The sequence below is a fragment of the Ruditapes philippinarum genome, unplaced genomic scaffold, assembly GCF_026571515.1.
Source record: "Ruditapes philippinarum isolate M1 unplaced genomic scaffold, ASM2657151v2 ctg64_1_1_1_1, whole genome shotgun sequence".
Taxonomy (NCBI): Eukaryota; Metazoa; Mollusca; class Bivalvia; order Venerida; family Veneridae; genus Ruditapes; species Ruditapes philippinarum.
The window spans coordinates 424,064-450,005 of NW_026859760.1; the positions used below are offsets into that span (position 1 = coordinate 424,064).

Genomic DNA, 25,942 nt, shown 5'->3' on the forward strand with positions numbered 1-25,942 from the left:
GTACAAAATCCAATTTAGTTAAAGCTGTAAGTCCATTATTACGATAAAATAAAAAAATTGAGTCCAAAGAAGAAGTGAATGACTCCCAAGCCAAACTTATGTGTCTTAAAATCATATAGTATAAATCATTTTGGTCGAAAAATTAGAGGAAATTTATGATTAGAAGAAAGTGGAAACTTGAATCATAAATCTGCATGTAAATAAATATAATTTTTATTCCACCCATTTCGTATTTACATATCGGAATTTATGCTGATATCTAAATAATATGAAATCAACATAAGTGTTATTTTATTCCTGTGTTTAATTAATTTAACGACCATATATCACGCAAAACAAGTGTTTGGTTATTTTGCTGATGATTTATCTGTGCCTTATTTTGGTGGAATGGTTAAGGTTGCCAACTTAAAACCACTGTTGGTTCGAGTCCCATCAAGGACTTTGGTATCATACATGACTGTGAGGAAGCTATTCAGCCTGCTTACGGTTCTACTCAGATGCCTGTTCTTGCCTGAAAATATGCAGCTTAAGCCACCAAATGACCTTGACAGTGTTGGTGTTACTTAATTCTTAAAGGAACTTCACTGAGGACTTAAAATTTGAAAATCTTACTACTATCAAGTGAAACACTTAAGATGGAATACTCTGCTAAGAATAACATAGAAATATACTCAAAATGTAATTCAAATCAATTTTAGTGTGATTCTTAGCCGTATTTGAGTGAAAAGAGTAACTGTTGCTTTTAATTTTGGGGTCGTTTTGCACAGTAAAAATGATTATTCTGGAAGGGTGTGGGAATGACCTAAAAATTTGCACACAAGTTATTGGTCCAGATCTTCATCAGTTGGCACACAAATCTCGGAAAAATGTTTGCCAGTCACATTATGGTTAAAAATCTGAGTGGAGGCCCTTTTATAACTTAACCATTATCGTACATAAAAGTTGAATAATTTCTGCATATAAACAAGTGTAGGGGTAGGGGCACTGGGCACAGGACAATTGCATGGTTTAACCCCCATATGGTGTCAATGAACAGGCTCAATTAAACTGAGTCTGCAAACCTTTCAAATTTAATGTTGTTGTTTTTCTTTACAGTTTTCATTCTCAGTAAAACTGGAAAGTCTCATTATTGCCTTGACATTGACACTCTAGTTTTTAAAACACAAGCGAGAAGTGTTAGTTTCATATAACAAAACAATAAACTATTATGATGTTTATAATGTAACTGTGAAAAGTGCTTGACCGACCTGATCTTTAACAGATGTAAACCATTAAGACAGATAATATACTTCTTCCTTTATAAAATGTTATAATTATAGTAAATGTTAAATAGAAAACTGTTTACTTTATTTTAATGCATGTAATGTACATGTAATGCTGAAAGCTGTATAGTTTGATTAATGTCTTGTTTTGGTTTAATAAAATATTAAATAGAAAACTGTAAACTTTATTTCGTGTTATGTGCAATAGAAAACTCTTAGCTTTATTTCGTGTTACGTTCAATAGAAAACTGTTAAAATGCAATGTTAATAGAAAAATGTAAACTTTATTTAATGTAATATGTAATGTTAATTGAAAGGTGTAACCTTTATGTGATGTAATATATAATGTAAATAGAAAGGTGTAAAACTTTATTTAATGTAATATGTAATGTAAATATAAAGGTGTAAAACTTTATTTAATGTAAAATGTAATGTTAATATAAAGGTGTAAAACTTTATTTAATGTAAAATGTAATGTTAATATAAAGGTGTAAAACTTTATTTAATGTAATATGTAATGTAAATATAAAGGTGTAAAACTTTATTTAATGTAAAATGTAATGTTAATATAAAGGTGTAAAACTTTATTTAATGTAATATAGTATGTAATGTTAATATAAAGGTGTAAACTTAATTTAATTTAATGTAATGTAATAATATAATATTAAAAGAGAGGTTTAAACTTTATTTAATGTAATGTAATAAATAATGTTAATAGAGATGTATAAACTTTATTTAATGTAATGTAATATATAATGTTAATAGAGAGGTATAAATTTTGATTAATTTAATGTACTATGCAATGTTCAAAGAAAGGTATAAACTTTATTTAATGTAATGTAATGTAATGTAATATGTAGCTATAAACATCATGAAAGACATAGAATTCGCTTAATTTTCAAACAAATTCTTTTGAAATCTATGATTAGAATTTTCATCAAACTGTCAAAGGTATCTTCTGTAGAACTCCGCTTTAATTTGATTTCCAGGGAAGACAAAATTCTCTAGGAGAAATGTTTGATATTGATTTTGTTGAAATGTGTCGGCACTTCACTGTGAGACACATTTGATTGTAGAAGTAATAGAGGTAAAATTTCATTATTGAGAGGTGGAGATGACATTGAATATGACCTTACAAGTAAAGTAGGCATAATTATTCTAATGAATAAAAAACTTTGGTTTTCCTTGCAGATACCGGTATAATTAGAAACTAGCAGGTTTTGATCCGGTTTTTGATCAGGTTTTTGGAATGTTACTTTAGTTGAGCCATTATAAGGGCTGTTAGAGCTGTGAATACATACATGTAGATATACCAGATAATTGTTAATTTTCCCCCTTCTCCCTCCTTAATAATGTGGATCTTTCAATGGACGGGTCCTCTTAAAACTTAGTACATGTAATAACATTGTAGCAACTGTTAGTTCAGACATTTCTTAAGATTGTTCAGTAACAATATAGTAATACCATGGGACCAGAATAAAAGATCACTAAAGCATTTAAGAAAGAAAAACCCGTCTGGTGTCTATGGTTTCAAATATGAGAAATCTAAGGCTTTCAGGACCCTCTTGTTTTGTTACCATATTATTAATGATACCAGCATCTCTTGTGTTTTTCAGGATGTTTTCTGATAAAGGCCCTCTGGACGTTTTGTTTTATATGATTAGGATGTTGCCCTCAGGTGCCCTCTTGTTGCATTACACAAAATATAAAGTTACCCAAGGCCCTCAGGTGCCCTCTTGTTGCATTACACAAAATATAAAGTGACCCAAGGCCCTCAGGTGCCCTCTTGTTGCATTACACAAAATATAAAGTGACTCAGGGACGTCCGAGGTATCCTCCATTTTATTGATCAGAATGTTGCCCTCAGGTGCCCTCTTGTTGCATTACACAAAATATAAAGTGACCCAAGGCCCTCCGGTGCCCTCTTGTTGCATTACACACCCAAGGCCCTCAGGTGCCCTCTTGTTGCATTACACAAAATATAAAGTGACCTAGGCCCCCAGGTGCCCTCTTGTTGCATTACACAAATATAAAGTGACCTAAGACCCTCAGGTGCCCTCTTGTTGCATTATACAAAATAAAAAGTGACCCAAGGCCCTCAGGTGCCCTCTTGTTGCATTACATAAAATATAAAGTGACCCAAGGCCCTCAGGTGCCCTCTTGTGGCAATACACAAAATATAAAGTGACTCAGGGACGTCCGAGGTATCCTCCATTTTATCGATCAGAATGTTGCCCTCAGGTGCCCTCTTGTTGCATTACACAAAATATAAAGTGACCCAAGGCCCTCCGGTGCCCTCTTGTTGCATTACACACCCAAGGCCCTCAGGTGCCCTCTTGTTGCATTACACAAAATATAAAGTGACCTAGGCCCCCAGGTGCCCTCTTGTTGCATTACACAAATATAAAGTGACCTAAGACCCTCAGGTGCCCTCTTGTTGCATAATACAAAATAAAAAGTGACCCAAGGCCCTCAGGTGCCCTCTTGTTGCATTACACAAAATATAAAGTGATTTAGGCCCCCAGATGCCTTCTTGTTGCATTACACAAAATGTAAAGTTACCCAAGGCCCTCAGGTGCCCTCTTGTTGCATTACACAAAATATAAATTGACTTAGGCCCCCCAGGTGCCCTCTTGTTCTATTGATCAGGATGTTGCCATCAGATTTGCCGTCTTGTTTCATTACTCAGAATATAAAGTGACCCAAGGCCCTCAGGTGCCCTCTTGTTGTATTACTCTAAATATAAAGTGACCCAAGGCCCTCAGGTGCCCTCTTGTTTTATTGATCAGGATGTTGCCCTCAGGTGCCCTCTTGTTTCATTACTATTATGGATCAGGTGCCCTGTTGCTGCATTACTCAAAATATAAAGTGACCCAAGGCCCTGACAGGTACCCTCTTGTTGTATTTAATTTATCAGGATATTAAGTGATCCAAGGTCCTCTTGGTCTTCTTATTCTGTTTTTTACGATGTTTATTGATAATAGACCCTCAGATATTTTTTTTTCAGGATATTTAGGATTACAAAGCCCTCAGCACCTATTGCTTTTGTTTTTCAGGATATTGAGTGATCCAAGGGCATCAGTGCCATCTTGTTTTTCTTTTCCACATTGTTTTTCAAGCATATCATTTATATCTGGTATAAATTTTATCTTATCAATTAAAATATTTGTATATTTCAGGATATTTGTTATTCAAGCAATTTTGTGAAGAACAATGTGATGAACCAGTCCCTCAATTGAAATTTTATGATGAGGTAAGTTGTTTATAACTACACCAATTAATTACATCTGATTTAACTGTTGAATAGATAGAGTGAGGGATTGTATAAAAGATAATTATGGCACATGTAGTTATGTGGACTCTATGTACAATATTGAGCATGGCAAATGTGCCAAGCGCCTGTGCTTTGTAACTGGAATGCAGACTCAAGTTAACACACTGTGCATGTATGGTACCGTATACTTTTAACTCTGACACATTTTCAATGAAAAGGTCTCCCAAAACTAATGATACAAAATAGCACAATATAGTGCATTCCAGGTTACTGACTTTTATTAGGCAATGTTCTTGTTAACACCTCGTTACAACGGTTTTAATAGCCGGCATGTCACCATGATCAAGAAAGGAAATTAAAAACAAGATTATATTGCTTCATTTGTATCATGAAACAGTTAACAGCCATACTTAAAGCCCTTGTTTTGCAGTTGTACAGTATCTAACATAAAGGATTTTACTACATCTTATGCATGGCATTGTCTAGACATGGGGTTCCAATTTTAACTCCACCAGGAAAAAAACAATGAAATAAAAACTGGCTTGGTATGTGTAAGGATGTACTTTGATATGAAAGGATGAGAGATTTGATAAGACAGAAAAAAACAGGGGAAAAAAAATCTAATTTTCTCTCGTTGTTCGAGATTCTCTTTCTGTATTTCATTTTGATTTATTCAGAAAGAGGTTGCCGATTTGGTTTAATTTTAAATTTTGCTTGTAGAGAATTCGATAAAAATGTAAGATTAAAAAAAAAAGAAGAGATAATACGGGCATGAAATGCTTGTATTTGTATGAAATATGCTATTTTAGATGTAAGGTTTTTGATAAAATATCAACTGAAAGTAAGAAAAAAAAATAGATAAGGAAAATAGAAATGAGAAATTGAAATATGAAAAAAAAAGTTGATATAAAGGATTATAATTTTATGTACAGTAGACATTAAAGAATCAATTAAAGTGTTGCTGTTAATATAATTCCTATTTATAATTCATTGAAATACACAAGTATATTTTTTTCTTCTATTTAAAAAAAAAAGAAAAGAAAAAAAATTACGCACAAAAACGTTTTTGACAGTGATTCAGATTTATTTTACTTATTTGTTACAAGTGCAACAAGCCAACTGTAGAATTATTATAAATACTGCCAGCTACCTTATATGACTTGTATGCTAAACCATTTTAGATGTCATAATCATCGAAAATGTTTTAACAATGACCACTCTCAAAATTTCTCTAACTGTTTTAAGATTCCACTATTTCACTAACTGGTTTAAGATTTACTGTCTACTGCACAAACACTTACCTCTTTGACTTTTTTGAGAGGTTAAACCCCTCTTTTAAAGGAGGGAACTGTTTACCTTTTTGTGAGGTTAAACCTCCCTCATGCTATGGCGCTGACTTTTTTGAGAGGTTAAACCACTATTTTTACCATTTTTGAGGGGTTAAACCCTTGTTTTTTTCAAGGAGCAAGCTGTTAACCTTTTTTGAGAGGTTAATACCCTCTTTTCAAGGAGAGAGCTGTTTACCTTTTTAAAAGGTTATACCACTTTTTCAAGGAATAAGCTGTTCACCTCTTATTTTTACCTTTTTGAAATGTTAAACCCAGGGCTCCTTTTTTCAAGGATAAAGCTGTTGAATTATAAATAAATCATGCAGTTTCAATTCACATTTATCACATTTTTTCACTTTTCATAGCAATTTATTCAAATTCTATGTTATTATACAGTAGACACAGACTGTAAATTATAATTTGCCTCCAGAATGTTGGCTTTAACATAAAAAATTATTTCATACAACATGTTGTGCTATTGTCTTTGGCCTGGTGCTGATACTGGTACGAATAAGATAAGCAAGGTTAATGAAAGATACGGCAGAACTTGATGAATTATTAATGAAGCTTAATAGTGATTGAGATCTAGGCTAGAATAGCTTTCGGAATCCATAGTCGTTATTGTATACAGCTGGAAGGGAGAATATGGGGTTTTCTTTTCATTATCGGCAGATTTCCTAGCAAAGTAGGTGAGCGGCCTGAAAAATTCAGACGGCAATCTTCAAGGCAAAGAAATTCGCTGATAAAATGTTGTCAGTGAATTATGATTAAGTGGATCATATATGTGATGATGTATTATTGAGTTATTGACGACAGCCATTATATCGCGGTCAAAATATTGATGCTACCATAGTAAACATAATGTCCGTTAGTCTATAATTAGTAGATCTACAGAATATAATCAGTTTTGAAATGAACTAGAGAATGTATCTATGAAATGCAATTTTAAAAAAAAAAGACTTTATGAAATTAATCAATATTTTGGTTTCTTCCTTTGATTTTGTTGAGATATTGTACACTATATAAATAGATGGCAATTATGCAAAAAAAAATTTTTTTTTCATCTCAGGAGTTTTGCTTCTATATAGATATTGGTAAAATAAATAGTAAAATAAAATCAGGTATCTTGACATAGCTAAAAGATATACAAGTTAAATTAACAAATGGCATTAAGAACATGTTGATTATGAACTATTTTCTCTTAGATAAAAAGTTGTGCTTGTTAAGAAAAAAAATAGAATGGTTCTTGTGAATTTTAAAATCGTTAGCCTTATACAGTTTGTGTTTGTTTAAGATATATATATTCCCTTTTTCTTTTCTTACAGATTAAAAAATTTGAAAATTTAGAGACAGATGAAGAAAGAATAACAAAAGGCAAAGAGATATATGACCAGTATATCATGAAAGAGCTTCTGTCTCAGGCTCATGTAAGTAGATTATGTATTGACCAATCAGAGAGCTTCAATCAAAGGCTTAAGTTACAAAGGTTGGCTATGTTTTAAATTGATCAATCAGAGAGCTTCAGTTACTGGCATAAGGGTAGGTACAGATTTGAAATTAAATTGGCCAATCATCAAGTTGTTGTAGGTAGGTATGATTTTAATTAACCAATCAGAGAGTTTCTATCTCGGCAAGTTTTTGTTCTGAACTGACCAATCAGTGTGCTTCTTTTATAGACCTCCACATTGAATTGACCAATCAGAGTCCTTCTGCCACAGGGTTATGAATCGAATTATCCAGGCAAGATCAAAACAGTTAATATGCTGCTTTGCCATGGGCATGTAAGTATATATCATTGTAAAAGAATACACTGTACAGGATTCAGAAAGTAATTTGTGGTATGAATGGACCAATCAAATTTGTTATTGCTTTTGATCCAGATTTGAAAATAAGTATATGAGTGACAACAGAGGGTTTTGAGCTCTAATGAGGAACATAATTTGTTAGATTATTCAAGTTTATTAAATGATAATCAGGCTACATGTAGGTTATGTAATAGAAAGAGCATCGAAAACACGAGGCTATCTGATTTGTACAAGGGGGCATAGCCCCCGAGTATTAATCAGATTGCCGAGTGTTTTGATGTTCTTTCTCTTTTGTATCATAGTCAAATATAAAAAGACGTTCCCTGTTGTCACGTACAATATGAAACCCCGGCAAAAAGGAACCAATGAACGAACATCTGAATATGATATTTCTGTTGCTTTCTCTTTCTCTGCCGTCACAATATGTAAACCCCAGCAAAAATGAGCCAATCAATGGGTATGCTCTGGAGTGCGGGTAACTAATACCTGCACTCCAGTTAAGGCACTGTGCATGTATATGTATACGATTTAACTGTGACACATTTTCAACAGAAAGGTCCCCAAACTATGATACAAATTCAATTTAAATGAGTTTAAAAAAAATTGTATTCACAATTGCTTAGTTTGCATAAAAGGTAAAAGTTACTGGTAAAAATAAAGAATGATTATACATAGTGATTTAAATGGATTGTCCCAAGAGAACTATTGAAAAAGCAGTCTGTTGTTCTGGCATTGTTGTCAGATTTTGTTAAAACAGGGATTGTGCGCAAGATTTCTGACAGACTGGAATATAATGAAGAAGAAGTAAAATTTTGAGAGACCAATATTAATATTGCATTGGTATGCTCTTATTTTGTATTCATTATTGGGAGATTCTGTCAAGGAGATTGAGGAGAAATTGCAGTGGAAGTGATGAAATTGTCGTTTTTCTCTTGATTGGTTGAGTTTATATAACTGACTGGATTGCTGTTTCCTAGCTCATTGGTTGAATGATAGCAGATAAATTGCTTTTTCCCTGCATATTGGTTGAGTGTCAGCGGATGCATTACTGTTTCCCTGCTTATTGGTTGAAACTAAGTGGGTGAAAAGCTGTTTTCCTTCTCATTGGCTGAGAGTTACTGACTGAATTGCTGTTTCCTAGCTTATTGGTTAAGTATAAGAGGATGTATTGCTGTTTCCCTGCTTATGGTTGATTTTAGAGGTGGCTGACTGTGTGGTTAACTTGTCAGACTAGTATTAAGGAAACAACAGCTTGCCTCTGCCAGGGTTTGAACCCACTTGCCGCCATCAATGCTTTGATTAAGCAAGAAACTTAACATTGTAAGTACTGGTTGGCTCCTGTTGATTAATTTGCTCAAATTGATTATTGCTCTGTAGATTATGAATGCTTTGAGTTAAATGGTTCAGTTACGCTTAGCTTGTTTTTATGCTGTTGAATATTTGTTATTTTACTGCAAATGCCTCTTTAATTCATGTTTTTCATTAAAAGAATCTAATATATAATACTATAATTTTGCCTCGAGTTAAACTATTTTGCGCAGATGATCTGATGAGTTGTGATTAGAGTTTCATTTGACACACAGCCTTCTAACTTAATAGTTTAACGAGGTGTCTTTAGCGATCTTTAACGAACTGCTTGCGGGGGGGGGAAGGATTGTTATTTTGTTTATAGCCTGTAGAAATACACATAGACAGTATAAGTCAAAATATATCCTTTATTGACAGTCCAAGAAATTATATTTACAAATACAATGTATAATAAGACATGTTCTTAATTAAGAATTCTCAATACATGTGTATCAATATATAAAATTCTTAGACAATTTATTTCAATATGATAACAATTATTTATTAAAATTAAGTTGGGGAAATAATTACTCACTTAGCATTATGAGAACATTTTGATAATTAAAATAGGTAACAGGTACCATGTCAACAAAATGTATATAATAAAATACTTAATTTGCATTACAAAAATCAATGTTCAACATATTCATGTGTTCCAAAAATATAAGTCAACTATGAAAAATACGTTGTAAGTAAAACAAAGTTACATTTAAACAAGTCAGAGACTAAAGTAAGTTTACAAAATTTCATTTCCTATTGATTTTAGAAAAAGAGTTAAAATATAAAATGAAGTTTAACATACCTGTAGAAATACACATAGACAGTATAAGTCAAAATATATCCTTTATTGACAGTCCAAGAAATTATGACTGTCTAACTTTAAACTGTCTATTTTATAGGTATGTTTTGGAATTGTTTGAAAAGTAGAATTAATTTATTAATGGGTTTTCACTTTGAAGTTATAAATGTCAAAAACTAAGAAGGAAACAAAGCTGTGATATTTTACTCAACTATTATTCTGCATTTGTTTGTATTTACTCTATAAAAAACAGTCCATCTGTTAAACAAAGAGAAGTGTTAAAAAGACCTAAAGTGCTTCCTAGGCTTAAGCAAAATGTGTTGATTTAACAATATCTTAAGTATGTTTGACATGTTAAGAATGATGGTTTCTATCCCAAAGTTTGAAGAAGTTATTACTGTAAAAATACATGTTATTTTAAGGTTTAAATTTGAAAATACAAACAAGTAAAATATAGATACAAAAATGTACAATAATATGCATTATGTAATATAAAAATATAACTCATATTTGGGGTTCCTTATAATTCCCCTCGGCTTCGAGAACTTTGACCCCAAAGTTTGAACGAAGTAAGATATGAAAGTTTTTAGACATATAACAAATATATGAGTTTACAAAAATAAAAAGAATATACATCAATATACAACAGTGAGAGTCAACGCTAAATAATAACTGTCCTGGTGGTACCTACTGATGTCTAATTGGTATGAGTAGGTTATTGTGTTTTTGATAAAAGTAAACATAGAATGGTTTTGTAAAAATATTTTGTAGTTTGTTTGCTAAGGTCATACTAAGAGGAATTGCTGAAGAAACATAAAGAATTGTTTCAGACTGTTTGTCCACTATCACCGAGTCCAATCGTTCACTATGTTTCCCAGGCGGAGAACGCATGAAGAGATCAATTTTACAGGTGGAAAACCGATACTGTGGTAAGAAAATTGTCTTCAATTTCTTTGAAAATGCATATTTCACAAAACTTTATAGCCTATTCTGATCTCGTATGATTACTTTATCCGACAGGCATCTCAAACTAGCCAAATCTTTGTTAACTTATTAGATCATTATCGACAACTGCACAAGAAAAGTCACAAAATTGGTAAAATCGCTCTTTGATAGCCAATAACTTGACATCCAAGCAAACTTCTAAACATTTGTATCGCTCTAAAGGTTCTTTATTAACATATCCTCATCCACCAAAAGCCTGTTCTTTTTCTATTCCGTATTTTTGGAGTATAATATCGTTTAAGCGAATTTTCAAAATGAACGCATGAGCCGAACTTTTCATGTGGTTTCATCAGATTGCAAATGAACGCATGAGCAGGCGGACTTTTTGGTTACTCCAGTTTTCATGGATATCTCACATGTTATCGATCACTGAACCTTTAAATTCCAAAATTTTCGTTCCAAATGTTTGAGCAAACAGAAGTCCCTATTTTCATACCTTATGACGAATTGCTTATAAGCAATAGATGAAGGTCTGTTCGGTTCTGTGGAAATATAATAAATCCTCATTTCTAAAACTTTGAGTAAAATATTTGCAAAATACAACACAATTGGTTGATGGGACTTAAATTTCCTGTATATATTGAATGAGTGTGAGTTCAATACTAAATTTATTGCACGAGTTGAATAAAATTGCATTATGCGAGGCTCTGGCGAGCATTTTATTATTTTATTCAACGAGTGCAATAAATTCAGTAATGAAGTTACACGAATTTAATATTCTATTTATCACATACAAAAAATAAAGACCGTTTAAAGTGAAAAAAGAGTCATTTTTCATTGACGCACCTATAGTATAACGCTAACATTTAGTCTTTACACTATGTTTGTATAACGCTAATGACGTCACGTCAAAATATATGCACGGCCGTGCAATACCATAATTATTTCACACTCCTCACAGCGGTTACGTCACGCTTTGCTACTTTATCTAATCCTGTTTACAAGGGGAGATCACTGCGTAGGTGATTGACCATATTTACGGAGTCGCAAATCGGCACGGGTGTGTGATAAATTAAAGATGTAACATACACTTAAAGATCCTGTGACTCAAAATTTTATGTTCTTATATGAAACATCTTTGGCTTAAATAAAGAATTAACAATGTTAAAAGTTACAGAAAACCTTTTTGATAAGGATATTGCCAAAATTTAAAATTTCCGATAAAAAAGGAGATAATTAGAAATCTGTTTTTGGTAAAAAAAATCAGTTTTACATTCCAATAAAAAATTCACAACCTTTTTTCCTCAAGAAATATCATATAATGTGTTTAATAATGTCAACTTCTTAAGTATATGTTTTTCATAAGAACTGACTTTATATACAACTTTCGCAAGGATGTTACATCCTTAATTATAAAATACAGGACATTTAAGCAAGAATATATATATCACCTTCCTTACAACAAAATGAACATACAAGAAAATGTTGAAATAACACATATTTTTTTAGGTTCATTATAAGTTTTTCTTTTAAAAATAATACACTTTTTTATTTTAATGAAGAATAGGCAAAGTATTTATCAAAATGTGTTTTTAATTACCTCCCTTTATTTACAGAACTTGTTAAATTCGATAATATCTATGTAAGATTTGTAATATTGGTAATTCTTTATTTGAGTATCAGGTTTATCATATTAAACATGTATTAGACTATTAAAGTTTTGAGGTACAGGGACTTTAAAAGAGTATACATACGCTATTATTTGTCATTTGTCCTTTGTTGTATTTGTTGTTTAATATTATGCATGTATGATAGTAATTGTATACAATTATTCAGGATTCATGATTTAATTATCAAAGTACATATTTTGTAAAACAATCATTTACAATGCGTGCAAAGGATTTTTCCAAAGTGTCATGTAAGATTATTATATAAATCAGCTTAATGTCGTCAGTTGTTGATTTTATTCAACATGACAAGACTTAGTTATCTCTCCGTTTTATGTATTAAACACTATTAACAAGTTTACAAGTTTTCGAGGAACTATTATGCTTTTCTTTGTCATCTTAACAACTGCTTTTGTAAATATTACAAACGAGGAATTACTTTAATTTTACACGATCTTTCCCAACAGACCTCGTACTTTTGCTAATTAGCATATATTATAATATATATATATACAGCGTACAAAGTATATTTTAATTTGTAAAAAGAAGTGTCTCTCATTTATTTGGAATAAAATTTGAAAATTTTAAAGTTAAATTTGTTAGATAATTAAGAAAAACTGGAGTTTTAAAAATACCACCTGCTCATGCGTTCACTTTTCAAACCTATGAAACCACATGAAAAGTTCGGCTCATGCGTTCATTTTGAAAATTCGCTTAAACGATATTATACTCCAAAAATACGGAATAGAAATAGAACAGGCTTTTGGTGGATGAGGATATGTTAATAAAGTGCCTTTAGAGCGATACAAATGTTTAGAAGTTTGCTTGGATGTCAAGTTATTGGCTATCAAAGAGCGATTTTACCAATTTTGTGACTTTCCTTGTGCAGTTGTCGATAATGATCTAATAAGTTAACAAAGATTTGGCAAGTTTGAGATGCCTGTCGGATAAAGTAATCATACGAGATCAGAATAGGCTATAAAGTTTTGTGAAATATGCATTTTCAAAGAAATTGAAGACAATTTTCTTACCACAGTATCGGTTTTCCACCTGTAAAATTGATCTCTTCATGCGTTCTCCGCCTGGGAAACATAGTGAACGATTGGACTCGGTGACTATGGAGAAGCCAGGCCAACATACAGTTAACTTGCATGACAGACAATGCTTTTCAATGTTAAAATCAGATACTGAAGCAGGGACATTGATATGGTAACTAGATGGGCACCTGGGCAACCGAATAATGTCAAGTAGAACACAGTCATCATTGTTTGAGATCTCTAGACACACTGTAGAGTTTTTACTTTTACAATTCTTTTTAAACAAGTAGATAGCAATCGAAATAAGTATGAGAAGAAGCAAAACAAAATTTGAATGTTCCCATTTTAAGTCCAAGGACAGAGACTGACTGAGCTGTGGAGCTGCAGTTTTTGGTTTGTAAATAAAACTAGGAACTGTAGATGGCAGCGTTTTGACTTGTTGCACCTGTTGTATAATTAATAAAGCCGTGCTGAGTTTCCTTACTCTATGGAATGTATATAAGAGTAAGATTGTCAAAAATACAATTACATTCATAGTATATAACAACAATATTTCATTTGCAAAGGGGATAATATATGGCATAGCAATATCTAATGGGTATTCAATTTTAAAACTTTGGTACCAAAAGTCACTTGCAATGAACACAGGGTTTTCTTTCTTAAAGAGAATTCCATGATTAAGCCGTTTCACAGTTTCTGTTCTTTCACTTAAATAAATCAGACTGAACACGACCATTATGCACATTAGTACACACATCAGAAAAGACTGACACTGAAAGAGAAATCTGATAAAATTATAGTAAAAGTTAGCACTTTTGAGATAACAGAGAAGAGTTTTGTTGTAGGTATCACAGTTTCTGTTCCTTCACTTAAATCAAACAATCACATTAGTACACACATCAGAATATAGCCATCACTGAACTCAGAAAGTAAGGGGAAATCTGATAAAATTCTAGTAGTGAACCAAGAGAAGAGTAAGACAACAAAGAAAGAAGAATTTTGTTGTAGGATTCACTACTTAAATTTTATATACAATAAAGATCAAAGTTGAGAAAGATAGTTTATTGCGCATGAGTTGTGAGTGACTTCATTCATCAGTATAATCCTATTAGACAACAGATCTAGTGAAGTATTTTGGCTTGTACCTTTTTCTTCTCTTGTCCTGTTTTTTGTAAGTTTTTAGATAGTCGGAAGTCACATTATAACTAACAAGGTGTTCCGCAAGCCAGTGACAAGACCTGTTTACAGCGTGAATACAGTTCCATTGAGTTCCATTATAAGAAACTCCTAATATTTTAACATACTTGGAAGGAGCATCCATTTTTCCAGCTTCATTTAAAATCATTGATGCAGGTGGTTGCCTATTTTGTTTAGACGTTGGCCAGCTCATTTTCTGCAGATGCTCATCGACCTTCTGTTGAGAAGTAATGTAAGTCATACCAATTCCTGCTTTTATGAATCAGTCAGCGGCATCTAAACCGTCTGATTATTATTTGGCTGTGGATCTCGAGAATGTAAAATTCAACACTGGATCAGAATTGCTTTCTTCAGACAAGACGGTATCTTCGTGGTCACTCAGCACCAAGTTTGATTCTTATGGATATTCTGAGGTCCCCTCGTTTCTGTTGTCTGTAGATAATAGCGTTTCAGGTGTCGACATTACCCGGTTCTTTCTCCACCAATCTTTAACGAGGAATCTTTAACGAACTGCTTGTGTGGGGGGAAGGATTTCTATTTTGTTTATAGTCTGTAGAAATACACATAGACAGTATAAGTCAAAATATATCCTTTATTGACAGTCCAAGAAATTATATTACAAATACAATGTATAATAAGACATGTTCTTAATTAAGAATTCTCAATACATGTGTATCAATATATAAAATTCATAGACAATTTATTTCAATATGATAAAAATTATTTATTAAAATTAAGTTGGGGAAATAGTTACTCACTTAGCATTATGAGAACATTTTGATAATTAAAATAGGTAACGGGTACCATGTCAACAAAATGTATATAATAAAATACTTAATTTACATTACAAAAATCAATGTTGAACATATTCATGTGTTCCAAAAATATAAGTCAACTATGAAAAATATGTTGTAAGTAAAACATAAAGTTACATTAAACAAGTCAGAGACTAAAGTAAGTTTACAAAATTTCATGTCCTATAGATTTTAGAAAAAAAGTTAAAATATAAAATAAAGTTTAACATACCTGTAGAAATACACATAGACAGTATAAGTCAAAATATATCCTTTATTGACAGTCCAAGAAATTATGACTGTCTAACCTTAAACTGTCTCTTTTATAGGTATGTTTTGGAATTGTTTGAAAAGAATAATTAATTTATTAATGGGTTTTCACTTTGAAGTTATAAATGTCAAAAACTAAGAAGGAAACAAAGTTGTGATATTTTACTCAGCTATTATTCTGCATTTGTTTGTATTTACTCTATAAAAAACAGTCCATCTGTTAAACAAAGAGAAGTGTTAAAAAGACCTAAAGTGTTTTCTAGGCTTAAGCAAAATGTGTTGATTTAACAATATCTTAAGTATGTTTGACATGTTAAGAATGATGGTTTCTATCCCAAAGTTTGAAGAAGTTATTACTGTAAAAATACATGTTATTTTAAGGTTTAAATTTGAAAATACAAACAAGTAAAATATAGATACAAAAATGTACAAAAATATGCATTATGTAATATAAAAATATAACTCATATTTGAGGTTTCTTATAATAGGATGAAGTTCTTAATTACTTTGAAGATTAAATTGGATGATCAAAGGTCAATGTCATTTTGCTCTTGAAAATCAATAAACCATTTCTACGGAAATCAACTTGTTTAGAGCATTATCAAACTTATTAGGCTAAACTGTTAAAGACACCATTAGTTATTTTAGGCTAAGAAGGTCAAAAGGTCAAGGTCACATCTGAAGTGATCATGTAAGAAAAAAGGCAAATATTATGTGTTATATGTAATACATTTTGCAGCTGATTTCTAATTTCTTTTCATTGGTATTTAACATCTCTTGTTGCTGTTTGTATTTGTTGGTCCAGAAAATATATAGAAGGAATTTTACCCTGACTTGATTATTTGTTCTATTGTCTGCCTCCGTATGAGACCTATTTATTTGTAATGTCTTTTTTATGACTATTTATCTTCAAGTCATTGGATAGGATGCCAGTCTTTGATGATGGCAGAATAGGAGCTATAGACCAGGAACAATTGGGTGTTCACTGATTAATCAATGCCATTAAAAGCATGTGTTTTGGCTTGGAGCATTTTTCATATTGATTGATGTTAGGATCCTACTGACAGATAGGCAATGTTTTGTTGACTCTAGAAAGGCTGTACTATAATTTGTTTTTTGTTGTTGTTTTTTTTTAGCTCACCTGAGCAGATTTTGACCAAATTAGGTATTGTGATCAGCCGTAATAATGTCTTTTGTTGTTGTCAGCTTTTGTTTTGAATAAAATTACATCTTCCCCTATACCACTTGGCAAATTGTGAAGTTAGGAAAACAGATCTTTAAATGGTCCAAAAGAAATAAAATCATTCAGGTCCTCTGGAAAACATGGTTGCCAGACTTAGATATAGGAAAAACATTTAAAAGACTAATCTCCTTTACCAGTTGGCAGATTTTGTGGATTGTAAACTTTGATGACTTTAACCATGATATTTTGCTTGGTTTCTTAGGTGAGCTACCCAGGACTCTGAGGGCTCTCTTGTTTGTTGTCAGTATGTTTTTATGTGGTAAGCTTTTTGGTTTGATTTTAAGTCTCATTGTTAAGTAGCAACTTTACTGCCATACTGGTGGAAGAAGATGACATTAGATCTGCCATGTATGCAATTCATTTATTGCATAATTTGACAATACCTAAATGTAATATACTTGTGGTCAAATATGAACAGCACCATAAATATGGACATCTTATGGATTCTTGTTAACTTGATGTATTTAAGTAATATGTTTCTTTTATTAACTGATACTTTGACGAAATGAATTTTAGGAATCATGCATTTGTGCCATACAAGTTTGTAGGCATTTGCCTGAAGTTCAGGTTTTTCCTACTCCTGAAAGCTCATTAATTTACCCATATAAAACAAACTGGAATGATACTAAATTCAAGGTTTTCATGTTTTATGATATTTTCAACTTGCACCCATTGGCCAAATGGCATTTTACGACCAGTAGCTTTCAGAGATGGAAAAAAAAGCACAAGAAGTATGAATTGATATTTCTGACATAAAATACATCAAATACATGTGAAAGATTTTGTACAATGCCTTAAATCAATTTGCCAACATAGCTTGTTCAGTGCCTGTCAAAGAAACTGATCTTTTATCAAAATGTTTCATGTCAACTTTCACTGCGCTTATACGACATGCAATTGGGAGGCAGTCTTTAGAGGTAATTGTATTATATTGCCCACATTGTGGCATGACAAATCCCTCTAAAATCCTGATGAAAGACACGGCTTAATTGATATTTGAAATGATATCAGATTCAGCCATAAAGTATATATGTCTGTGCGGAGTATAATTCCTTTTAAGTCCACTCCTGTGTTGTGATGTTTACTGTAAAAGTTACTGGATGAAATATCGTTTACTGAGATATCTCCACCGGATAAGTCAAGTTCGAAGTTGTGTGTTCTGACCTTTTACTGCTCCAGTCGATCAGGTCACCTTGAAATTTATTAAAAAAAATTTATTTGCTTCTCTGATGTCGTGCCACTTTAAAAATTGATTTATCATTGAATCCACTTGTATTGTCTGATCTGGTCAATATTTATAGCATATAAGGACATAAAATGACATAGATGTAATGTTTTCTGTTATTCGTCCAACATTTATTAGAACAGAAAGATTTCCTGTTTATTTGCAAAGCAAATTGCCGCCACGGCCTTAAGATAGCAGTTTATTATACAGACATAATTGAGACTGCTGACTACGGACAAAATAAAAAACCCGAGTGTTTAATCAATGCCCGTAAGAGCATATGTTTGGCTTGAATGATGTCATATATTGGCTGATGGTTGAATGCTGGAGACAGATTGCTTGTGATAGATGGTGAGTTTTTGCAGAAAGAGAGTAAATAACGTGATGGAGAAGTAATTGCTAACATTCATGATTTGTAAGTCTAAGTCAACATTTAAAGTAGCAGTAAAGATATTAGGGTAGCAGTAAAGATGAAAGATGGCAGTAAAGATGTAAGATGGCAGTCAAGATGTAAGAAAGCAGTCGAGATATAACATAGCAGTAAAGATATAAGGTAGCAGTAAAGATATAAGGTAGCAGTAAAGATATAAGGTAGCAGTAAAGATGTTACAAAGCAGTAAAGAAGTAACATAGCAGTAAAGAAGAAACATAGAAGTAAAGATGTAACATAGCAGTCAAGATGTAAGAAAGCAGTAAAGATATAAGGTAGCAGTAAAGATGTAACATAGCAGTAAAGATGTAACATAGCAGTAAAGATGTAAGATGGCAGTTAAGATGTAACATGACATAAAAGATTTAAGATGGCAGTAAAGATGTAACAAAGCATGTAAGGTAGTAGCAAATGATTATGTATGGTGGAAGTCAAGATATAAAATATAAGTCAAGAATAACATAGCAGTAAAGATGTAACATGACAGTCAAGATGTAACAAAGCAGTAAAGATGTAACATAGCAGTAAAGATGTAACATAGCAGTAAAGATGTAGGATGGGAGTCAAGAGGAAAAACAGCAGTATTATTAAAGATATAACACAGCAGTAAAGATGTAACATAACAGCAAAGATCTAAGGTAGCAGTAAAGATGTAATGTTGCAGTCAAGATGTCAGATATAAGTACAGGAAAAAGGTTTGTATGAAAAAGCTTCAAAACACTTAGGTATTTAAAGTGTTTTTCTATTTTTGAATAAGGTAAGTATATGTAAATCAATACACACTAAAGTAGTGCAGTATCTAAAAAAGGAGAACATTTTATGGTTATCAAATATTCAAATTAAAGTGCCTACAGTACTTTGATTTTAATTTATTTGAATTAAATAGTCATGAATTTGTTGTACATGAGACGTTTTATATGTATTTTATAAATAATTTACATAACTATAGCATGTGCATTAATCATTGTTTTAAAAATGCCACTGGATGTTGGATAGTATTAAAAGTCACACCATTGCTCTGTCTCAATTGTACATGTAGTTTTATCTGGTCTTTAGTTGTCAAACATGAAGAAATTATCATTTTACTTGGCAAAAGTATTTAGAAAAGATGATAATTATGTCCCCTGCATGGCACACTTCCTCCATTCAAATGTGAAATCTGTAAAATTATGAAACTATATATACCCATGCAAGTCATGACCTGTCTGAAGTTCTTTGCACAACAGATTATGAGATAGGTTATATAAATTTTATACAGGCCATGTGTCTTTTGTCTGAAAGGTCAAGGTCACACATAGGTTTTTTAGGTAACAGACCATATATATATAATATATGTTCACACATTGGAATCCAGACTTACATAAATACTAGTATTTTTGCATTTGATAACTTACCACAACTGTTAAACATTTCAAGTTGCCTTGAAGGTCAAGGTCACACTAAGAGTGGCCTATTTTTAGCTCTTAGAAAATGAGGCTTCATTCATTCATTCATTCATTCATTCATTCATTCACTGACATAACCAAATATTTAAGACTTATCCAAATATTTTTGACATATTCAAAAATTCAAATATTTTTGACATATCCAAATGTTTGTAGACATATTCAAATATTTCAGACCATTCTTATTCTTTAAACAGATTCTTATTCTTTAAACAGGTGTCAAATTTTGTAGTCATATTCAAATATTTAAGACATTTTCAATTGTTTTAGATATACCCAAATATTTCAGACTTATTCAAATATTTCAGACCTATTCAGATAGTTCAGATTTATTCAAATATTTCAGACCTATTTGAATATTTCAGACCTATTCAAATATTTCAGACCTATTCAAATTTTTCAGACCTATTCAAATATTTCAGACCTATTCAAATATTTCAGACCTATTCAAATATTTCAGACCTATTCAAATATGTCAGACCTATTCAAATATTTCAGACCTATTCAAATATTTCAGACCTATTCAAATATGTCTGACCTATTCAAATATTTCAGACCTATTCAAATATTTCAGACCTATTCAAAAGAAGCTGTAGAGCATGTACAAGAGGCATTAACTATGGCACAACGAAGTAAAACACTTGATAAGGACATCTTTGAGGTAACAGGACCTGATATTGTACAGTGATCTGACCATTCCGTGTCTTGAACTGGGAAGATACTTTGGCTTAAATTGATCATCAAAGTGTCTTCCAGTATTTCTAAAGATTTCTTGTATCATAAACCAGCTAAAGTGTGAAATGTTAGCTTAAATGGGTTACCTAAGATGGGGATTTCGTTTTTTCAGAACCTTACATACTTTCTTAACTCTGTCATAGAGTCATTGATTTTATTTTTTTTTAAAAATGGCTATTTCCCAATTTTTTTGTCACTATTTATTTTCCCCTTTCATATTTGCAACTGTTTATTTTCCCCCTTTCAGTTTTGGCAATGTTAATTTCCCACTTTCATTTTTAGAAATAAACCTTTATTGTTGCAATGTTTATTTGATTTTCCCACTTTTAAAGGAACCCCACTGAGGTCCAAATACCTAAAAACATAAAATTTGAAATTTTTAAATAAATTAGCTGGGGAACTTTAAACAGAAAAAAATGCAAAAGATTATTAAGAAATATACTTAGAAATAAATTGAAAATTGTATTTTGTGCTATTCCTAGATCGATTTGGGTGAAAAGCGTTGCAACGCTTTTAGATTTTGGCTCATTTTTCACAATTTGAATAATTTATTCAGGGAAAATAAAGTGATCAAGTGATCTGAACTTTTGCACACAAGTCATTGGTCTAGACCTACACAGAATAGAATATTAATCTCGAAAATTATTTCAGGTCCTGTCATGTCAAAAAACCTCAGTGGAGTCCCTTTAATTTTTGGCAATGTTTATTTCCCACTTTTTTGGGAAAAATTGATTCCCAATTTAACTGAAACTTCAGTTACAAACTGTATTTTTGAGAACACATTCTGAACTTTTCTAAGTACTAGAACTACCAAGCAAAAAAATGTGAAATTTAATCTGTTACCCTCATCCTTCTTCACTTTGTATAAAAATGGAAATTTTCCAGCATCCTTTATTTTCCCTTGAGTATTTACTGGATTAAGATACAAGAAATCTTATAAGAAAAAACAAAACAGATCTGCAAACACACTTTTTTTAATCAAAAAGGAGTACACAGTAAGAGCTTCCAAACAGTGTCTTACTAATTTTAATACAAAAAGGAGTGCACAGTAACAGCTTCCAAACAGTGTCTTACTAAATTTGAGCAAAAGTGAGCATTCTTTCTATTTGGAATAGTCCATTGTCAATTCCGGTGAAATTTTTTTTCTTCAAAAAAGTCGTCTTAAAACTGGGTTAGGGTAATTTGATTGAATGTTAAGGAAAAATGATAATTTGGACTTTAGACTAGCAATTTTACTTTGGTTAGTTAATTTGCTTAATTTTTTTTATGAAACTTTACTTCCCTGCAAATCTTGCACAGTTTTGAGTTTTAAAAAAATGAATAAAAATAAGAAAAGAAGAAGAAAAAAAAAAGACCTACTTTTTGCTGTTAATTGACCTTTTATTTGAAGTAATGGCAATTAATTGACATATTTTTCAACTGACAAAAGCTATTTTTGATTTTAATTAGTTGTTAATTGAAAATCTGATATTCAAATTATATCACGTCTTTAAATGAAAAAGCTGTTGACTTCTCTATTTTTGGTTAAAAATTGTGGTTTTCAGGTTTGTTTTTCAAACAGACAGTCAGGGATGGTCAGTATGTAGTGTATATGTTGTGGTTTATTTATGTCTATGTTTTTGTATGTTTCAGAACTATTCTAAGAAGGCTTTTGAAAGTGTGAGAGAACAATTTACTCATGCACAGCGCACAAAGAAATTAAGTACCAATTTGTTTGAGGTAAAGAGTTTAAAAAACCAAAAACATCACGGTTATGCCTTCTAATATATTGGACTTGGGATTTCTTATGCTTGTTGCTGTTTTTTAAAGGGTCTGTTATATAAAAACAGTTTGTGTCACTTTTAAGCAAAACTATAGTGTTTTAGTTAAGAACAAATCAAATGTGGCCTCTTGGTCTGAAATTTTATAAGTAGAAGATATGAAATTTTTTAAAACCAGTCTTCAAATTAACCCACTCATTTCATTGGTTAATTTTGTAGCATATATATTTGAAACCCACTCATACTCATATGATTGGTTAATTTTGTAATGTATATTTGACATCCGCTCAAATGGTTGGTTAATTTTGTAATGTTGATTTGAAATCCACTCATATGATTGGTTAATTTTGTAGAGATTTGAAATTGACCAATGGTATTTAAATGTTTGAATTTTGAGGCTGGTTTCTTATTTAAAGTTTTATTACATTGTAGTTTTGCCTTTTTGTGATGAAATTTTCTATCTCTGATTTTATCATCCTCATTTTGTACATGTAAATGTGGCTGGAATGAATGCTTTGTATTTAACTGACTGCATTGAAAAACTTCTAAAACTAATGTTTTTTAATTAATCTGGATTGAATAGCAGAACAAATACTATGCAAAAAATTTACAGCCATTAAAGCTTAATTTTTTTTAACTTGACAGCTTAAAGCTTAAAACTTAAAAACATATTTTACAGAAAAAAGCGTTGAAAGCTTAGTTTAAATTTTTCCAGCTTAGAATTTAAAAAAACTTCATTTGAAGTTTCAAGGTAAAGGTTCCTGAAATTTGTATAGATTTAGTTTGGTGAAGGAATAAAAACTTGTAACATGAAAAAACAAATAAATGAGAATAATACTATGTTGTTATGTTGCAATATTATGCAACATATGAAAAAACCTTTATTTATTTAGTTTTAACATTGATTTTAACACAATTTTTTGGCCATATCTCATCGGTTAGTCCACCTTAAACTAGCTTACTTAGATAACTTACCAGTAATTAGACCAATTTCTTTGCAAGTGATCAACTTCTCATTATTTCTGAATCAGCTGTTAGAGACTAATGACCATTAGATTCAATGTAAGATCAATTGTTACTCATATGAGCCGCGTCATGACAAAACCAACATAATGGGTTTGCGACCAGCATGGATCCAGACCAGCCTGCGCATCTGCGCAGTCTGATCAGGATCCATGCTGTTTGCTTACAAACTTTATTACAAATGGAGAAACTGATAGCGAACAGTATGAATCCTGATCAGACTGCGCAGGCTGGTCTGGATCCATGCTGGTCGCAAACCCATTATGTTGGTTTTGTCATGACGCGGCTCATATGAATTTGGCCTGAGGAGTAAACCAGAGTTAAACATGGCATTTGGGCATATTTTAGGCTAAATTGCATAGACCTTTAACCTTTGCATTGAAGTTCAAAATAGCTGTAATACTTAAATGAACATAGAGTTGTGGACGTATTCACTGGAGCATGGCATAAAAGTAGCATCAGTCTTAATTCTGGGGAGGAAATAAGAAGAGCTATCATTCCCGTCTCGTTTTGTAATACTGAATGCCAATGCATAACATATGCTGCCATGATATAGTCTGCATGCTCTTCTTTAAAACTTATATAGAATAATGCTGTTTAAATAAAAATTCAGAAACATAATATTTTGTACAAATGATCTCCGCTTTCAAATTCATTACTGTACAGTCAGTTGAAAGAAGAATCTATTTTACAAATGCTTCAAATTGTTTGATATTTATCTAAAACTTAAATCTGTGTACCATGGTCCTTACAGCATGACAGCTTGATGCTATAAATTCTTTGCATGTGAGAAATTTAACAAATCTGACTGAAGTTCAGATTGTCTTATGTCCTACATGAAAGTAATGTCTGTAAATAAGCATGCACAATTTTTGTTTCATAATGGTTAATTATAGAAACTTACTCACTTTCAAGGACATGTAAGCTAGCTACTGATTGGTAGATTGACAGGTCACAACCATGAAGGTCACTGTTTCTACTGTGAGCCTGAAATCTAACAAGCTAGATAGCTTTTAGTTGCTTGTTCTACTAGAGTGATCACTCTTTCCAAGTGAGCACTCTTGCCAAGTGACCAGTCTTGCCAATGAGCACTCTTGCCATGTGACCAGTCTTGCCATGTGACCACTCTTGCCAAGTGAGCACTCTTTCCAAGTTACTAGTCTTGCCAAGTGTGCACTCTTGCTAAGTGACCAGTCTCTTGCCAAGTGAGCACTCTTGCCAAGTGGCCAGTCTTGCTAAGTGAGCACTGTTGCCAAGTGGCCAGTCTTGCCTAGTTCCATTCCTACAATAACTTGATGTATAATGGCATCATTTGGCCTTTTTTTTTTAATAAAAATTACCTTCTGAAGTTGTTAAAACTCTTGACCAGTGAATGACCTTCACCTTCTATAAGTATCTAAAAACTCTTGTGTTGTGGTGACTTAAGCCATTATCTATCTAAGCTTAAATGTTGAGAAGAAAGATTGTACATGTATCTTATTCAAACTGCCCTCGATTCAGCTTCCTGAAACTTAAGTGCCGAGATATATTTTTTTATCGCTACAGATCAAGCAGATTTTACTGGTTTAAAGAAAAGTGCCGAAAGATTGATATGATTGTGTTCTGTATCATAACTCTCTAGATACAAATTCATTGATTTCCTTCGAGCTCTTGTGTCAATAGTACTTAAAGGCGTTTAACGGCAGATATTTTTCTATAAATGGTATTCTCAGAAAATGATACGAAGAAAATTGGTCTGGCTCATGCAAAGTGGTTATTTTTAGACTCATTGCTTTTTGCGTTTTGCTAATTATATAGAAGATTAGAGATTAACTATGATTTAAACACTGTTCCTGCTCGAATAATTGTATCCTGACATGAAGCGGCTTTAAAAGGCTCTAATACGGTTCGCCAGATATGTTTTTTTTGCTCGCTTTAATGATTTATCAATAGCTGAAATGGAATTATGAAAATCGTTCACGTGTATTTTTTGCTTATATGGAGTTCAGTCTAGCTGGCATTAAAGTTGGTTCATTCTTATTTCATACAAAAGGATCATGGCTTGGTTCTGATGTAATGAAAAGAAATTGATGAAATATAAATAATACTAAAGTTAACTCTTATCACCAAATAAATATCTTTTAAAGGACTGGTTTATTTTTCAATCTGAACAAAATACGAGGGCTGTTTGAAAAGAATTGCTTATATATTGTCCTCTATCTCGTGATCCACGTGAGACAGGATAAAAACCAATACATACCTGTATAGGGTAATTCAATATATAAATGTACATGTTAGACTAAGTGTAAGACATACAAAATGCCATTTAAATACAGGCAGTCATTGACCACTGTAGTAAAAATGGTTGGTAGAAGCG

The 25,942-nt window shown here is 31.9% G+C and overlaps 1 protein-coding gene across 3 annotated transcripts in view; it reads left to right on the forward strand.

The window, feature by feature from the left end:
- LOC132757839 (beta-adrenergic receptor kinase 2-like) overlaps positions 1–25,942 on the forward strand; it is a 103,253-nt gene that overhangs the window by 20,432 nt on the left and 56,879 nt on the right. For 2 of the 3 annotated variants that reach the window (XM_060749284.1, XM_060749283.1), the window contains exons 3-5: positions 4,442–4,515; positions 7,190–7,291; positions 20,643–20,729. In XM_060749284.1, the coding sequence (XP_060605267.1) occupies positions 4,442–4,515; positions 7,190–7,291; positions 20,643–20,729 (263 nt within the window). Of the gene's footprint in view, positions 1–4,441; positions 4,516–7,189; positions 7,292–20,642; positions 20,730–22,435; positions 22,523–25,942 lie in introns of all 3 variants that reach the window. The other variant, XM_060749282.1, reaches the window with a different exon arrangement.